The sequence below is a fragment of the Geotrypetes seraphini genome, chromosome 5 (genome assembly GCF_902459505.1).
Source record: "Geotrypetes seraphini chromosome 5, aGeoSer1.1, whole genome shotgun sequence".
Lineage (NCBI taxonomy): Eukaryota > Metazoa > Chordata > Amphibia > Gymnophiona > Dermophiidae > Geotrypetes > Geotrypetes seraphini.
The window spans coordinates 250,479,043-250,496,117 of NC_047088.1; the positions used below are offsets into that span (position 1 = coordinate 250,479,043).

At 43.5% G+C, this 17,075-nt stretch overlaps 1 protein-coding gene across 4 annotated transcripts in view; it reads left to right on the forward strand.

The window, feature by feature from the left end:
- HSPBAP1 (HSPB1 associated protein 1) overlaps positions 1 to 17,075 on the forward strand; it is a 116,417-nt gene that overhangs the window by 73,168 nt on the left and 26,174 nt on the right. For all 4 annotated transcript variants that reach the window (XM_033944634.1, XM_033944635.1, XM_033944633.1 and 1 more), the window contains exons 4-5: positions 14,663 to 14,799; positions 15,308 to 15,479. In XM_033944634.1, the coding sequence (XP_033800525.1) occupies positions 14,663 to 14,799; positions 15,308 to 15,479 (309 nt within the window). The remainder of the gene's footprint in view (positions 1 to 14,662; positions 14,800 to 15,307; positions 15,480 to 17,075) is intronic.

Genomic DNA, 17,075 nt, shown 5'->3' on the forward strand with positions numbered 1-17,075 from the left:
CGTATGCTTCTCCATTATTTGGAAGTGACGAATGATTTTCGCCGGTCGGACCATCTCTTTATCGCGTTTGCGGGGAAAAACAAAGGGATGGCGGCGTCTAAAGCGTCCATTGCGCGTTGGGTCAAGGACGCTATTGCTTCGGCGTATGTGTTGTCAGGGAAGAAGGTACCGGAGCATCTTCATGCTCATTCCACTCGGGCTTTGGCTACATCTTGGGCGGAGTCCGGGGGGATGTCATTAGAGGAGATTTGCCGGGCGGCCACTTGGTCGTCAGGGAATACTTTTTCAAAGCATTATCGGTTAGATGTAGCGGCCCGTTCAGAGGCGAGTTTTGGCGCAGCAGTGCTGGCAGAGGCGGCATCGGCGTCCCACCCAGTTTGAGTTTGCTTTGCTACATCCCACTAGTCTCTGGATTCATCTGCTGCTTTGCTATGGAAGGTAAAATTATGGTCATACCTGTTAATTTTCTTTCCTTTAGAAGCAGCAGATGAATCCAGAGCCCCTCCCCAAATGCACGGGCTGGGTGTAGGGGGTTTATGTCATTAGGGTAGCCGGGGCGATAGTTGGTAAGTGTATTCTTTCATAACTGAAAAAAAAAAAAAAAAAAAAAAAGAAAAAATTTCAATTGAATTAAAAAAAAAAAAAAAAAAAAAAGAGAAAAATATCAATGGTATTCAGAAGAGAAAGACAAAGTTTTTACTGGAATGGAGTTTGTGGCTGCTCATTCTCCTTTCGGGATGCTTGGGCAAAGTGCATAACTGAATTAACTGAAGGAACACCAGCCTTTAAGGCCAACTGTTAATCAGTTCTCTATCTCCACCTGCTGGTCGATGTGAGCTATACCCACTAGTCTCTGGATTCATCTGCTGCTTCTAAAGGAAAGAAAATTAACAGGTATGACCATAATTTTACCGTCCCCACCTGTCCCCGCGAGGAATCCCCTCTATCCCCACCCGTCCCTGCGAGGAATCCCCTCCGTCCCCACCCGTCCCTATAAACTTCAGAAATAGTTATTTCATTTAATTATGCTGCTGAATTAAAGGCTCTGGTAGAAACCCATTTACAAATAAGCAAAGAGACTTTATTAATTTGGAAATATTAATTGGGAAGAATACATACTTTGTAAACGGGTTTCTACCAGAGCCTCTAATGTTTATAAATTTTTATCAACACAACTAACATAACATAAGAACATAAGAATTGCCCCTGTCGGGTCAGACCGGAGGTCCATCGAGCCCGGCAGTCCGCTCACGCATCGGCCCCTCAGGTCCAAGACCTGATAGTGCTCATACCCTAAAACTGTCATACGCTTTTCGCTTATGACCTGTAGAGTAACCCTCTATCTATACCCTGTAATCCCCTTCGCTTCCAGGAAGTCATCCAGCCCCATTTTGAAACCCAGTATTGTACTCTGTCCTATTACCTCATTTGGAAGCGTGTTCCAGGTGTCCACCACCCTCTGAGTGAAGAAAAACTTCCTTGCATTCGTTTTGAATCTGTCCCCTCTCAGTTTTTCTGAATGACTTCTTGTTTTTGATGTCCCCGCTAGTCTGAAGAATCTGCCCCTATCCACCTTCTCTATGCCTTTCATGATTTTATACGTCTGTATCATGTCTCCTCTCAGTCTCCGCTTTTCCAGGGTAAAGAGCCCCAGTTTGTCTAACCTTTCGGAATATGAAAGGTTCTCCATTCCTTTTATCATCCTAGTTGCTCTCCTCTGGACCCTCTCAAGCATCGCCATGTCTTTCTTAAGGTACGGTGACCAGTATTGGACACAGTATTCCAGATGTGGTCGCACCATTGCTCGATACAATGGCAGGATAACTTCCTTCGTTCTGGTAGTGATACCTTTTTTGATAATGCCCAGCATTCTGTTTGCTTTCTTTGAGGCCGCTGCACATTGCGCCGCTGGTTTCATTGTTGTATCCACCAATACTCCCAGGTCTTTTTCTAGGGTGCCTTTCCCCAGCACCCTTCCTCCCATCGTATAGCTGTACATGGGGTTCCCTTTCCCCATGTGCAAGACCTTACATTTCTCCACGTTGAAGCTCATCTGCCATCTTTTTGCCCATTCACACAGTTTGTTCAGGTCGCTCTGTAATTCTTTGCATTCCTCAACAGTTTCTACTCTGTTGGAGAGTTTTGTATTGTCCGCGAACTTGATAACTTCACACTTCGTGCCCGTTTCCAGATTGTTAATGAATATATTGAACAGCAGCGGTCCCAGCACAGACCCCTGTGGGACACCACTCGTGACCCCTTTCCAGTCAGAGTAGTGTTCTTTTACTACTACCCTCTGCTTCCTATCCGCCAGCCAATTTTGGATCCATCTGTGGACGTCCCCTTCCACCCCGTGGTTCCACAGTTTCTTCAGCAGGCGCTCATGGGGTACCTTGTCAAAGGCTTTTTGGAAATCCAGATATACTATATCAATGGGGTTACCTTGGTCCAAATGTTTGCTTATCCCCTCAAAGAAATGCAGTAGATTCGTTTGGCACGATCGTCCTTTACAGAAACCGTGCTGGCTTGTTCTCATCAGTTTGTTTTTTTTCTATATGCTCATTGATACCTTCCCTGATCATTGATTCGACCATCTTCCCCGGAACTGAGGTCAAGCTCACCGGTCTATAGTTCCCCGGGTCGCCTCTCGATCCTTTTTTGAAGATTGGTGTAACATTTGCTATCCTCCAGTCTTCCGGGATTATCCCTGTTCTCAAGGATAGGTTGCATATATGCCTGAGTAACTCCGCTATTTCGTCTCTGAGCTCTTTCAGTATTCTCGGGTGGATCCCATCTGGGCCAGGAGATTTGTCAATTTTTAATATATCTATCTGCCTGAGAACGTCTTCGAGGCTTACCTCCATGCATGATAATATTCCCTCTTGATTCCCCTTGAAGATTTTTTCTGGTTCCGGTACATTGGATGTGTCTTCTTTTGTAAAGACCGATGCGAAGAACTTGTTTAGTCTATCAGCCACCTCTTTTTCCTCCTTCACCACTCCTTTCCTGTCTCCCTCATCCAGAGGTCCCACCTCCTCCCTCGCTGGCTGTTTCCCTTTTACATATCTGAAAAATGGTTTAAAATTTCTTGCTTCCTTGGCTAGTCTCTCCTCGTATTCTTTCTTGGCTTTTCTGACCACTCGGTGACATTCTTTCTGATGCTTCCTGTGCTCTTTCCAATTTGCTTCAGTTTTGTCCTTTTTCCACTTCCGAAATGATGTTTTTTTGTCTCCTATCACTGTCTTTACTTCATTGTTTATCCATGCTGGGTCTTTAGTCTGATTCTTATTGCATCCTTTCCTAAATCTGGGTACATATAGGTTTTGTGCCTCACTTACCGTGTCCTTGAGTAGGGACCAGGCTTGCTCCACAGACCGAGCTTTCTTGGAGCTGTTTCTGAGCTTCTTCTTCACCATTTGTCTCATGGCATCATAGTTCCCTTTCTTGAAGTTAAACACTGTTCCCTTTGTTCTCTTCCCCTTTGGTAATCCTACTTCCACTTGGAACAGTATCATGTTGTGGTCACTATTTCCTAGCGGTCCCATTATTTCCACTCCCTTTGCAGGTCCTTTTAGCCCATTGAGGATCAGATCCAGGATTGCTGCCCCTCTCGTTGGAGTCTGGACAAGTTGTTCGGAGAAACAGTCTTGGACAGCTTCCAGGAACTCCGTTTCCTTCGTGCATTTTGAATTTCCAAGACGCCAGTCTATCCCGGGATAGTTGAAATCTCCCATAACTATAGTGTTAGCGTTCTCGCATTCCCTCTTCAGCTCAGCTACCATTTCTGTATCCTCTGCTTCCGATTGCCCAGGTGGACGGTAGATCAGTCCCATCTTTATCTCGGATCCGTTTTTTCCTGGTATTTTAACCCACAATGACTCCAGTTGACCATTTGCCGCTGCTGTATCCACACTAGTTGAGTGAATGGTTTCCATTATGTACAGTGCTATTCCTCCTCCTTTCTGATAAGTCCTATTTTTTCGGTAGAGTTTATACCCTGGCAGTACTATGTCCCATTTGTTTTCCTCGTTCCACCATGTTTCCGTGATCCCTATGATGTCTAGGTTCTCATTTTTGGCCATGACTTCCAATTCCCCCATTTTATTCCTTAGACTCCTTGCATTAGTGTACATGCAGTTCAAGTCCTGGCATTTAGTCTTCCTTGCTGTTTTCCCATGTGCTTCAGTCTTCTTTCTGTCCTCTTCCTGGCCAGCCAACTCCTGAATATTTTCTCCTTTGTCCTCCCTTTGTGGTATGTTTCTATTGCCTTGCCCATGTGGCGTGTTCGTATTTTCTTTTTCATGTGCCTTCCCATCTTCCCGTTCCTTTTTGACTTTCCCTTGTAGTATGTTTATCATGTCCTCCTCTCTCTTCTTCTGTCTCCCTTGTTTTTTCATAACCTGATGCTGTCCACATGTGTCTGCCCAGCATTTTTCCCCCTCAGTACCTTCACTGGGTACTGTCTCCCGAACTGTCGATATCAGGTCGACTGTCGGCTTTCCCCTTCTGCTTAGTTTAAAGCTTGCTCTATCGCTCTTCCGATGTTATTTGCTAGTTGTCTAGTTCCCGCTGTGCTCAGGTGTAGACCATCCTTCTTGTAGAGCTTGTTCTTTCCCCAGAACGCTGTCCAGTTCCTCACGAAGAGAAATCCCTCTTCCTCACACCATCTCCTCATCCACGCATTTATTGATTGTAGTTCCGTCTGCCTCTTCGTTTCTGCCCTCGGTACTGGCAGGATCTCTGAGAAGGCTATCCTCTGGGTCCTCATCTTCAGTTTCCTTCCTAGGATCTTGAACTGTTCGGTCAGTGCATTCTTGCTGTAGTCTCTCCTGGTGACGTCGTTCGTCCCGACATGGACTATCACTGCTGTCTCTTCCGTCTCTGCTCCCTCCAGGATTCTTTCAATTCTGTCAACGACATCCTTCGTTCTTGCTCCTGGGAGACAGGTCACTAGCCGATCCTCTCTCCCTCCTGCTAAGTGACTGTCTACTTGCCTTAGGATTGAGTCTCCCACCAGGATTGCAGATTTCCCCTTTTTCAGCCTCCGTTGCGGTCGCAGGTCTGTGTCCCTGGTGTTCTTCGTTTCTTCTCGCTCTAGGCACTGAGCGTGTTCCTCCTCTTCCTGCAGCAAAATTCCCCCATGGGTATCTTCTAACTTGGTGTCAGTTGCTTCTTGTCTTCTGCTCCGTATGTCCTCCTCGCTACTGCGCTTCTCGTAGTCCTGCTCTTCCACTCTCCTGTAGGCATCTTCAATGAACTTCTCGAGCTCCCTGACCTGTTCCTCGATGCGCCCCTCTCGCGTGTGATCTTCATCTGTCTGGAAGGGGTCTTCTAAGGTATAGAGTCCCTCCAGTTCCTGGATCCTCAACTTCAGGTGGCTGACTTCACTCTTCAAGCTCTTCAGTTCCTGACAACGCCCGCACACGTATGACTGCAACCCGGAGGGGAGGTAGTCATACATGTGGCAGTCCGTGCAGTACACTGGGAAGCTCATCCTCTGTGTTCCATCAGCGTCCATTCTTGTCTGCCCTTTAGGAGTCCTAGTTCTAGTAAGTTCACTCCTGCGCCTGGCTCTTCCTTACCTTCTTCGTCTTCCGCTTCCCTTTGCTTGTGCGTGTGTGGTGTTTGCCTTGTATTTGCCTTCTCTGCTTTCTCGTGTATTTGTGTTTTTCCTTGATTCCGCCTTATCTTGTCCTGCTGTGCTTGTTGCTGTCCTTATGTATGTGCTCACGTGTTCTACTTGCTTGGCCTACCTCTACTTTATTTTCTGCCCATGCTTCTTGTCTTCTGCCCCTGCTTCTATTCTTCGGTGCCTTCCTAGCCTGTCGTTTCCCTTTATGTGTGGTCCTCCCTGGGCCTACTTTGTCCTTTGTTTGTTGCCCCTACGCCTTTCTTGTTTGTATGTGCACGTGGATATGTCCTTACCTTGCTTGTTTTCTTATCTTGGGGTCCTTAGATGTAGCGACCCGGCCCTTCGAAAAGGCGCTCTTGCTCTAACTAATATACTACTTTATCCTGAAGCAAAAAAATATATATATATAATTTTTTTTCCTACCTTTGTTGCCTGGTTTCTGCTTTCCTCATGTTCTCATTCAATTCCTTCCATCCACTATCTCTCTTTTCTCTGTGTCTTCCATTTGCTCTGTTACTGTGCCTCTCCCTTTCTCCTCCCTTCCAAATTGGTCTGGCACCCATCTTCTTCCCTCCGCTCCCCCCATAGTCTGGCATCTGTCTTCTTCCCTGCCAGCGTCTTCTCCCCACTCTCTCTTCCCCATTTCCTTTCAGCGTCCTTCTCCCCCCTGTCTTCCCTATGTGCTTTCAGTGTCCTTTTCACCCTCTGTCTTCCCCATGTGCTTTCAGTGTCCTTCTCCCCCTCTGTCTTCCCCATGTGCTTTCAACGTCCTCCCCCGTCTTCCCCATGTCCTTTCAGAGTCCTTCTCCCCCCCCCCCGTCCTCCCCCCTCAGTTTTACCCATTTCCCTTCAGCGTCTTTTCCTCTCCACCCCACCTTCTTTTAGATTTTGAACCACTTAGATTTCTTCCTTGCAAAATAACATCTATGATGTCACATAACTGTTTCTGGCAACACATTTTGATGCAAAAAAATAAAACAGCATACGTAGGCAGCACACAATGTACCAGACAAGTGCGGGATTCACAACGCATGATATTATCTTTTCAGATTCTTTCTGATGATTTCACATCCATTGCTCGAGGGCTATTTTTATATATCAGATACCACAGTCACTTCTAAAGAAAACCATTATATGAAGCATGACTAGATAAATTTGAAAGAAATTCTAAACGTATGAGGAAGCCCAGCACATTTTCATTATGATAGGGTTCGAAATTTCTTTTAAACTAATGAGGTCTCATGCTGATGTCTGTTCATGCCATGACAAATCATTATTTGGGAAGTCTAGTGAATATACAAATGTGTATTTGAGGAACGACTATGCAGTAGCTGTGATTCAACCAGCAGTAAGCATATTGGGTTGATCACATTTTTAAAGGGAAACCCCACATGGGCTGAGATTTAGGGGGTAATTCTATAAGGAAATGCATAGAACAGTGGCAAGAACCTTTCCTCATTTTATCCCTCCCTGCCCCTTACCTTCATGGCGCTTCCCCGCCCGACCAACAGAAAGGCCCAGTCCGACAAACCTTCCTGCCCTGTAGCCACGAATCTAAATTACCTTCTTACAGCTGCTGTAAGAAGGTAATTTAGATTCGCAGCTACAGGGCAGGGAGGTCTGTCGGACCGGGCCTGTTGTCGGTTGCTCGGTCGGTCGGGGGAAGCACCATAAAGGTAAGGGGACCTGGCCGACTGTGCACCCCCCCTAAGGCTGCACCCGGAGCGGACTGTCCCCCCCCCCCCCTTGGTACGCCACTCGAGCCAACCGGAAGTCTTCCCGATGTCAGCGCTGACGTCGGAGGGAAGGAGGGCTTTGCTTAAGCGGCTCGAGTGCCATCCAACCCCGCAGGAACCCCACGACCCTCCTAGGCGTCCCCACGGGATTCCTGCGACCCTATGGGGCGTCCCCATGGAATCCCTGCGACCCTAGGGGGCGTCCCCATGGGATCCCCGTGACCCAAAGGGGGAACTCATGGGTCCCGCGGGATTCCCGTCATCCCCGTTCCCGTGCAGCTCTCTAGTGCTGACTCTACTCAGGCAGCTCATCCTCTCCCCTACTCATTGGGCAGCTTCTTCACACCAGTAGCCTAGAGGCCACTTGACCACTGTTCAGATAATCTGGCAGCTGCACTCTTGTGTTCCAACCTTCATATGAGTGGGGGAAGAAGGGAAACTGTTTCGCATCTTCCTTTGCCTCTAGACCTCTTGGGGACCCAGCTCCTCAGAATTTAGGCACTTTACGCTACTTAAGGCCTGACTAATCTGGGAGGCTTAACATTAAAGCACAAAGGGAAAAGGGTTTTCATACTAGTATATGACATCATCTCCATGTCTCCTCCCACAGACTTCCATGTCAGGGGAATTGCTCTCCTAATACATTTTAGGCTGTAAGAGACATTTTAGGGTGTAGCCTACCTTTAACCTTAGGCTTCAGGTCATGAATTAATCTTAAGATAACAAGACAGTGTCCCAAAACAGTGGCCAGAATCAAAGGAATGTGTGCAAGAGTGCATGTGAAGTATTATATCTAGTAGGAAGAAAAGGATTCTCGCTTTCAGCCTATATTTTAAATTCAGTCTGGAACAATGCTTACCAATCTTTTTCAGGCTGTGACCCCATCACAGCATGTCATAATGACAAGTCTATGTACTTCCGAGCTGAGTTGCAGCCCCAAATGCGGCCACAACCCCAAATGCGGCATGTACAGTTTGAGAAGCCTTGGTCCAGTTTTGATGTTGGTGGTAATTTTCTGCCAGAATCTTTTTAATTACCTTCTGCAGGCCCCAATATAGTTATTTTTGTTTTAGAAAAGCAAAAAGAAGACAAAACTCTCCACAAATCTAAATGGATAAAAAAAGGAGCAGAGAAGACGAGACCCTCAAAACTGGAACAAGAAAAACAGACTCAACATGGATCGTGTTTCAGCTACAAAGCCTGCATCAAGAGTCCTCAGGTTGTCAACTCAACAATTAGATGCGAGTTTTCCTTGAATTAGATTGCCACATTAGCTTATTTTATTGTCTAATTTGAGTGGACAACCTGAGGACTTCTGACACAGGCTTTGTAGCTGAAACATAGTCCATTTTTCTTGTTCCACTTCCTATTGGTGACATTAAAAGCTTGAGTTTTGAAAGTCTGGTCTATGCTTTTTTTTTGTTTTTGAACATTACCATTCTTTTTGGGTGGGAGGGCAGACCTGCAAATAGATATAGACAAAATGAAGACATGGGTTATATAGCACAATAATTCCTTATTTGCAAAAACATGATGGTGAAGATTGTAAAAGGAAGCACATTAGGTATACTAGACGGTCATTAAGATTCTTATATGTCATCACATTCTCTGATTGGCCAGATTGGTATTAATACCGCATGCGGCGAAAAGGGCGAACAGAATGCTAGGAATGATAAAGAAGGGGATCACAAACAGATCGGAGAAGGTTATCATGCCGCTGTACCGGGCCATGGTGCTCCCTCACCTGGAGTACTGCATCCAGCTCTGATCGCCGTACATGAAGAAGGACACTGTACTACTCGAAAGAGTCCAGAGAAGAGCGACTAAGATGGTTAAGAGGCTGGAGGAGTTGCCGTACAGTGAGAGATTAGAGAAACTGGGTCTCTTCTCCCTCAAACAGAGGAGATTAAGAGGGGATGTAATGTAATGTAATGTAATGTAATGTAATTTATTTCTTATATACCGCTACATCCGTTAGGTTCTAAGCGGTTTACAGAAAATATACATTAAGATTAGAAATAAGAAAGGTACTTGAAAAATTCCCTTACTGTCCCGAAGGCTCACAATCTAACTAAAGTACCTGGAGGGTAATAGAGAAGTGAAAAGTAGAGTTAGAGGAAAAATAAAAATAAAATAAACATTTTAACAAGACAGCATTGATCTAAATACTTTGGAAGGTAGAAGAGAGGAGAGAAAGGAATAGAAGCAGAAGGGGGAGCCGTTGAACAGTAGAATTCTGGAGAAATTTAAATGATAGAAATAGAACAAAACAAAGACAAAAGGCAAAACAATAGATAAGATTAAAGATAAATCATAAGCTGGAAAGAAAAATAAAATAAAACTTTGTCTTCAATCCACGGTTTCAGCGTCAGTGATGAAGTGGAGCAAGTAAGTTTAGGAGGAGCGATTGACGTTTCCAGAAAGGGCTTCTTCAGGGAAGAGACTTGGCAGACAGTCCCAGGATGCCTATGTCTCCTCCCCTGCGATGTTCTCCCATCCATGCATTCCCTCCCAGACACACTGCCCGTGCCCCAGCCGCTCCAAGGAGGCTGCCCCAGATGAGGGGACATGATTGAAACATTCAAGGTACTGAAGGGAATAGATTTAGTAGATAAAGACAGGTTGTTCACCCTCTCCAAGGTAGGAAGAACGAGAGGGCACTCTCTAAAGTTAAAAGGGAATAGATTTCGTACAAACGTAAGGAAGTTCTTCTTCACCCAGAGAGTGGTAGAAAACTGGAATGCTCTTCCGGAGGCTGTTGTAGGGGAAAACACCCTCCAGGGATTCAAGACAAAGTTGGATAAGTTCCTGCTGAACTGGAACGTACATAGGTAGAGCTAGTCTAAGTTAGAGCGCTGGTCTTTGACCAGAGGGCTGCCGCGTGAGCGGACTGCTGGGCACGATGGACCACCGGTCTGACCCAGCAGCAGCAAGTCTTATGTTCTTATGACACTGGATAACCTGCCAGATAGGTAGAAATTTGGGATTGCACCTTCTAGTTTCAAACTTAGCCCCTGACGTAGCCCTTGAAGGAGGTGAAACAGGGCCATGTCAGGCTTTTAGAAAATATTGTCTATAATTTATTGAAAAAAATTTTTTTAATAAAAATATAAACCCTACCCCCTCTTTTACAAAACCGCAAAAGTGGATTTTTAGTGCTGGCCTGTGTGCTGAATGCTTTGCACTGCTCCGATGCTCGTAGAGTTCCTTTGAGTGTCAGAGCAACGCACAACGTTCAGCGTGTCGGCCTAATACACTAAAAAACACTTTTGCAGTTTGTAAAAGGGAGGGGTTAAGTGTTTATTACATTGATCTGCTTTGTTTTTTTCTGGACTAGATCTCACATATTTTTTTTTTTTTAATCTTTATTCATTATTAATCTTTCAACAAGTATACAAATTAAAATCATACATATTCTTGAAAACATCAGTTGTAAATCTATCAAGAAAAACAACAATTGTATATATATAAACCCATAACCCACCCCCTTCCCATTATTATTAATAGTATACACAACAAAATAAGAACCCTTCCCCCTCTCTATTATTCATGGTGTATATTTCAATAGAATAACTGGTGTTTAATTATCACAAAAAGATGTCAATGGCCCCCATATTTTAGAAAAGGTCTTATAATTTCCATTTTATACAGCTATTGATCTTTCCATTCTGAACATATGACATAATGAGTTCCACCAAAAGGTGAAATTAAGTTTACTGCAATCCTTCCAATTGTTGGTGATATGTTGAATAGCGACTCCAGTCATGATTAATAAAAATTTATTGTTAAATGATGATATCTGACTCTTTTTTCTCATAGCTGTTCCAAATACTGTATCATAAGAAAGTGCTTATTTTCCAGTAAACAATTTACTTGATCCCAGATGGAATTCCAAAAGGCTAAAATATAGGGACAATAAAACAAAAGATGATCTAAAGTCCCTATTCCAAGATTACAATGCCAGCATCTATTAGACTTTGAACTATTCAACTTCTGTAATCTAACTGGGGTCCAAAATGCTCTATGCAAAAGAAAAAAACATGTTTGTCTCATAGATGCAGACATTGTACATCCTATCCTCCAAGACCAAATTTGTGGCCATTGAGAAGCTGAAATCTGATGCTTAATCTCGCAGCTCTTGAAGATTGTTTGCCTATCTGTTTTTTGGGACCAGATTGGTATTTATACAGATTTTTAATAGAATTAGATTCATGGTGGCAGGAATGTTAAGTAATGGGAACTTTAAGAAAGAAAATCTTTAAATGTTATCATTTACAGAGTGAATTAAAAGCAGATGAACAAAGAGCATGTATAAAGATAATGTTTTAATTGCCAAGTGAATTATCTAAAAATGTTTTTCTAAGTGCCAACAGCTAGACTTAATGGCAAATTGAATGCACAAGGCAATGTTTAATGCCTGTTTATTTTCCTGATTTGTAGTTCTTGTACATTTAAAGCATCATCTCGTTTGATAACTATAGTTAAATTCTTATTGTTTTAAACTTAAGATTAAAGAAATATTGGTGTATCTAATTTGAAAAGTCATATTTTAAATTATTTTCTATTTGTCAGGTACAGTTCAATATATTTGACATAACATTTATCTTGAAAACTTCTCAGAATGCTTTATAACAAATATATCAATAGCCCAATAAATTTTAACATAATGGCTTCAAATTAGTAACATAATTCAAGGTAGAAAGACCATCCTCTTCACAGACTATTTTAACTAATAATGTAACGTAGAGGCGATAGCTAGCTAGTCCCCACTAGGAACACCATAGGGTCAATGAACACAGTCGAAATAATAATAATAATAGCTTTATTTATATCCCATCATACCTTTTCAGTTCAAGACGGAATACAGTAAAGTAGAAATACAATGTGGATACCACAGGTGAAAAGAGCATGGAGGTTACAGCATTGAGATTACGTGGGGGTGCGTAGGTTGGTCCTGAGGATTCGATAAACAAAGTACAGATAACTAGAATTATCAGGTTGTATGTAAATCTAAGATGAAGATAGAACACGATACAGATATTATGTGTGCAAATAAGTAGGATTTAGTATGAAGATTGTACACAATACTAGTATTATATCTGTATATACTTAGCATGATTGATTATGGTAGAAATATGTCTGTATTGAAAACCATCTCAGAAAATGCTAACTCTGTATTGTAACACCTTTACAGAAGCTCATGTAAACCACTCTGAATTGACTCCCCATTCATTAGTAACGGTATACAGTAGAAGCTTTCAATAAGCCAGTGTATCGCAAACTGTATGCCTTCTGAGATTTCAGGTGTGTCGCAACACACTGGCGAAGAGGAGAGTCATCCACGACGGCCAACTGCCTACAGGGTGTGCCTCTCGCAGTCAGCCAGTGCGGATGACTCTCCTCCTCGCCAGCGTCTCTGCTCCTCTCCCCGCACCTGTCCTCCTCCCGGATTCCTCCATCAAAGTGGGTCACAGCCAGATGGGCCCGCACATGCGTGGATGTCGACGCAATGACGCCACGCATGCTTGTGACATCATCGCGTCGAAGACCCTGCACTTCCGGCCAGGGCACTGGGCTTAGTGTGCCGCCAACCGGAAAGTTTGTGAGACACTGCAATAAGCAATAGAAATCCCAGAGCCATCTTAAGCTGGACGGGGTCTAGGGCTCTTTTGAAAGCTATGGTAATAGGCCTTAGATGCTCATATATGGCAGTTTTTCTCTGACTTACTCCTGCCCCTCTGTTTGTATTGTCTCCCTGGCATACCTCTGCCCCTTATAAGTTCTACCTGGCAGCTGCTCAACCCTTTGCTGATCCGCTGCCCTTTCTCCAGCCTTTCCAAAAGGACTTTTCTTTCTACTTAAACCATGACAAAATTGGCTATAGTGGCTTGTCCTCTTCACTGTAATACCATATTCGATCACTTCCTGACTATAGAGATATCACGTTCTGTCTTCCTTCCTTCCATTTTTCCCTATGTAGATTCTCTGACGGGCAAAATATGCTTTTTCCTTGGTCTGCTTTGTTTTGTTGGAGTTTATCATTATTATAAATAGAATACAACCATCCAAAACCTCCTCTTTTAAGTTAATGCAACCTATGTATTATATATTTGTAGATTGTTTGCAAGCATGTGGAGTCTTCATTCCACCGCAGAAGATACATTCCGATTTGCTCCTGAGTGAATTCTCTAATTTAAAAAAATAGTATTCTGTGCAAAATATATTGGAAATTCTACACAGTTTATTTGTAGTAGGGGTTGTTTTGAGCAGAATTTTCCCATCATAAGGCCTAAAGCTTCGCTAACTTTTCCCTCTTCAGGCTCCAGCTTCCTCAGTTTCCTCTCTCACTTCAGCTGCAGTTCTCACTTCTTCTATCTCACAGCAAGAACCCTAAATCTATCTATCCCCATTGTCTTTTCCCTGCACTCAATAGGGACCTTTCTTCCTCTCTGTCAGAACCCAAACTCTACTTATAATTTTCCCTTCCCTTCCCTTCCATCCCATATCCCTCCAATGCCTGCATTTTCTCCTCCTCTTCCCAGCTTTCATTATTTCTTCACCCCACCCTTCCCCATGGTTCTCTTAATTGCTTCCCCCCATTCCCATGGTATACACTGAACCTTGAACCTGCTCTGCCCACTGAATCATACTCTGTCCTGCTTCCCTCTGCATAGCACACACTCAGCTTTTCTTTGCTCCTACCACCCCTTCCATCCCCATGGCACACACTCAAACCTTTCTTTGCCCCCAACACCCCTTCCCTCCTCATGGCACACACTCAAACCTTTCTTTGCCCCCAACACCCCTTCCCTCCTCATGGCACACACTCAAACCTTTCTTTGCCCCCAACACCCCTTCTCTCCTCATGGCACACACTCAAACCTTTCTTTGCCCCAACACTCCTTCCCTCCTCATGCCACACACTCAAACCTTTCATTGCCCCCATCACCCCTTCCCTCCTCATGGCACACACTCAGCCTTTTTTTGTTGTAAAAGGCAATATAGCAAGTTCAAATAAACTAAACTAATCTACTTAACCCTGGAAATTCCTGAATGAGTAGCTTTATCTGCTCCTTTTGCCATTTTTTCATCGTTTGAAGAAGTTGCCAAACCCAACTGGGGCATGCAGTGAACATCATTAAACCCTTGTCATTAACTTGACCTTGATTCTAGAGCCACCTTAAGGCATCTATTCCTCCACATGGCTCATTGTAGCAATGCTAATATAGCTCATTCAGACAGCTTTCTATTTTTCTCTTTCTGTTTCTTAATGTGACATTGGTTTGTCTAACAGGACGTAATGTGGTCTGATTTTGGTTTCCCTGGAAGAAATGGGCGAGAGAGCACATTATGGATTGGCACCAGCGAAGCAAACACTCCATGTCACATGGACTCCTATGGTTGCAACCTAGTGATGCAGGTACAAGGAAGGTAACCAACACCTATGCGATCATGAATATATTTATACAATGCTTATAGCCTAAGGGGCTCATAATTTTTTTAAAAACATACAAAACGTGGCCTAAATCGGTACTTGGACAATCAAAAAGACAGATCATCCAAGTACCGAAAATCAAAGCTGATTTTAGACCTATCTAAAACCAGCTTAGGCCTTTACCCTGCCTCTGAACGCCTAGAGCGAAAAGAGGCGTTTTTAGAGGATGGGAAAGGGCGAGAGGTGTGCCGACCTAGACTTAGTTGTACTGCAAGTACTGTATGACCATAGGTCTAGGGAGATCGTCCAGTCGGAACGTATACAGACATTTGGTACCTAACTTTTAGCACCTCTTATAAATTTAGCCCCTAGGTGACCTCTCAGCCGCTGGTCTCTAGATTCAAAAAAACGTCTGTTATGACCTGCCTTAAAGTATAATCCTGTAAACTGTCCTCCTTTTTATGTTGAAAGTGCCTACGTTCTGTGCTCTTTATCTTATTTCAGGAAACGGTGGTATCTTTTCCGTCCTGAAGACGGGGCTTTCCTGTACCCCACAAGGATCCCGTATGAAGAATCAAGTGTTTTTAGCAAAATAAATGTGGTCAATCCTGATTTAAAATGCTTCCCTCAATTTAGAAAAGCACAGGCGCACGTGGTTACGTTACATCCAGGGCAGGTAAATTAAAATATGCTTCACAACGATTTGAAACATTTTATCCAGGATTCTTTAAAGCATGGGATACTTGCATAGTTGTATCTGCAGTGTGATTTGAGGTCTTATTCAAATATAATAAGAGGCTTCAAATCAAATACAGTAAAATCTTGGATTGCAAGCAAAACATTTCATTAAATTTTAACTTGATATACAAGCAAGGTCTTGCAATATGAGTGCATACAATATACACACATCACAACTGAGCCGATGGTTCTTTTCTCTCTGACGCTGCAGGAGTGTAGTAACTGTTCTAAATGAGCGAGGTCTTGCAATACAAGTACGTATAATATTTTGTGTTAAAGTTTTTGGGTTGTGTAACGAATTGTTTGAGTTTCCATTATTTCCTAAGGGGAAATTTGCTTTGATATACGAGTGCTTTGCATTACAAGCATGCTTCTGGAATGAATTTTTCTTGCAAACCAAGGTTTTACTGTATTGCATTCACATGCAAATGCTAGTATAAAAAAAAAATCAGAAATCATCACTTTTGTTAATAAAAGTTATTTTTAACATAGTAACATAGTAGATGACGGCAGATAAAGACCCGAATGGTCCATCCAGACTTAAGTATTTTTAAGCACAGTGAAAGTTTGCTAAAATGCAATGCTAGCACATCATCTTCTATGCAATGGGTCTGCAAAGCCAGCAAATTTCCTTAATTTCCATTTTGATGGGAAAGAACAAGTCCCTGATGGAAAGGTTTGCCCAGCCTAAGTAGCCTGATATTATAAGGATTTATATATTATCAAATTCTCTGAGATATGTTAATTGTAATTATAGCCTTACTTTTAAATGATCTGTGATGACGAGGATGCTAACCTCAGAATTAATGAACAGAGATGTGCTTGCATAATCTTTTGTTGTTACTGTTATTATTAATTGGTAGGATTTCGATTTTAGAGTTATGCTAATAGACTTTGGGTTTGGTTTGCAAACTTTTAATTTCCCAGGACAAATTAGTTGTATGGGTAAAATTAGCATTAATATGAGTTAATGTATGGGCAGCACTGAAAAATCCCATCGTGCATCCACCTTCCCACTGACAATATTAGATCAGTTCATATCAAATATTGAAAGTAATTAGGCCACAGCTTTATTAAATAATAACCATTACTCATTAACAAACATCCGAGCCAGTTGAGAGGACACTAAGGACCGGATTCTGCAAAGTGCGTCCCGATTTTAGGCAGCTGTAGCCTGGGCCAATCAGGTCTTAGGCTTAGTGGGGATGGGCGGACCCGATAAGCCTAAGTCCTGATTGCTCCAGGATCTAGGAGCCTAGGCCAATCAGGCCTTAGGCTTAGCGGGGATGGGCGGACTTAATAAACCTAAGGCCTGATTGGTCCAGGCTCTAGAAGCCTGAGCCAATCAGGCCTTAGGCTTAGTGGGGATGGACCGGAAAGGGACAGGCCCGCCTCATTTGATGAGGCGGGCCTACTGGACAGACGGTAGCAAGACCCGGCCAGCCGGCCAATGATTAGAGGTTAGTGGGGGGGAGGTTAGGGGTGGGGGTCTGCGGCGGGGGGTGTTAGCATGGGGGGGTGTCCGGAGGGGTGG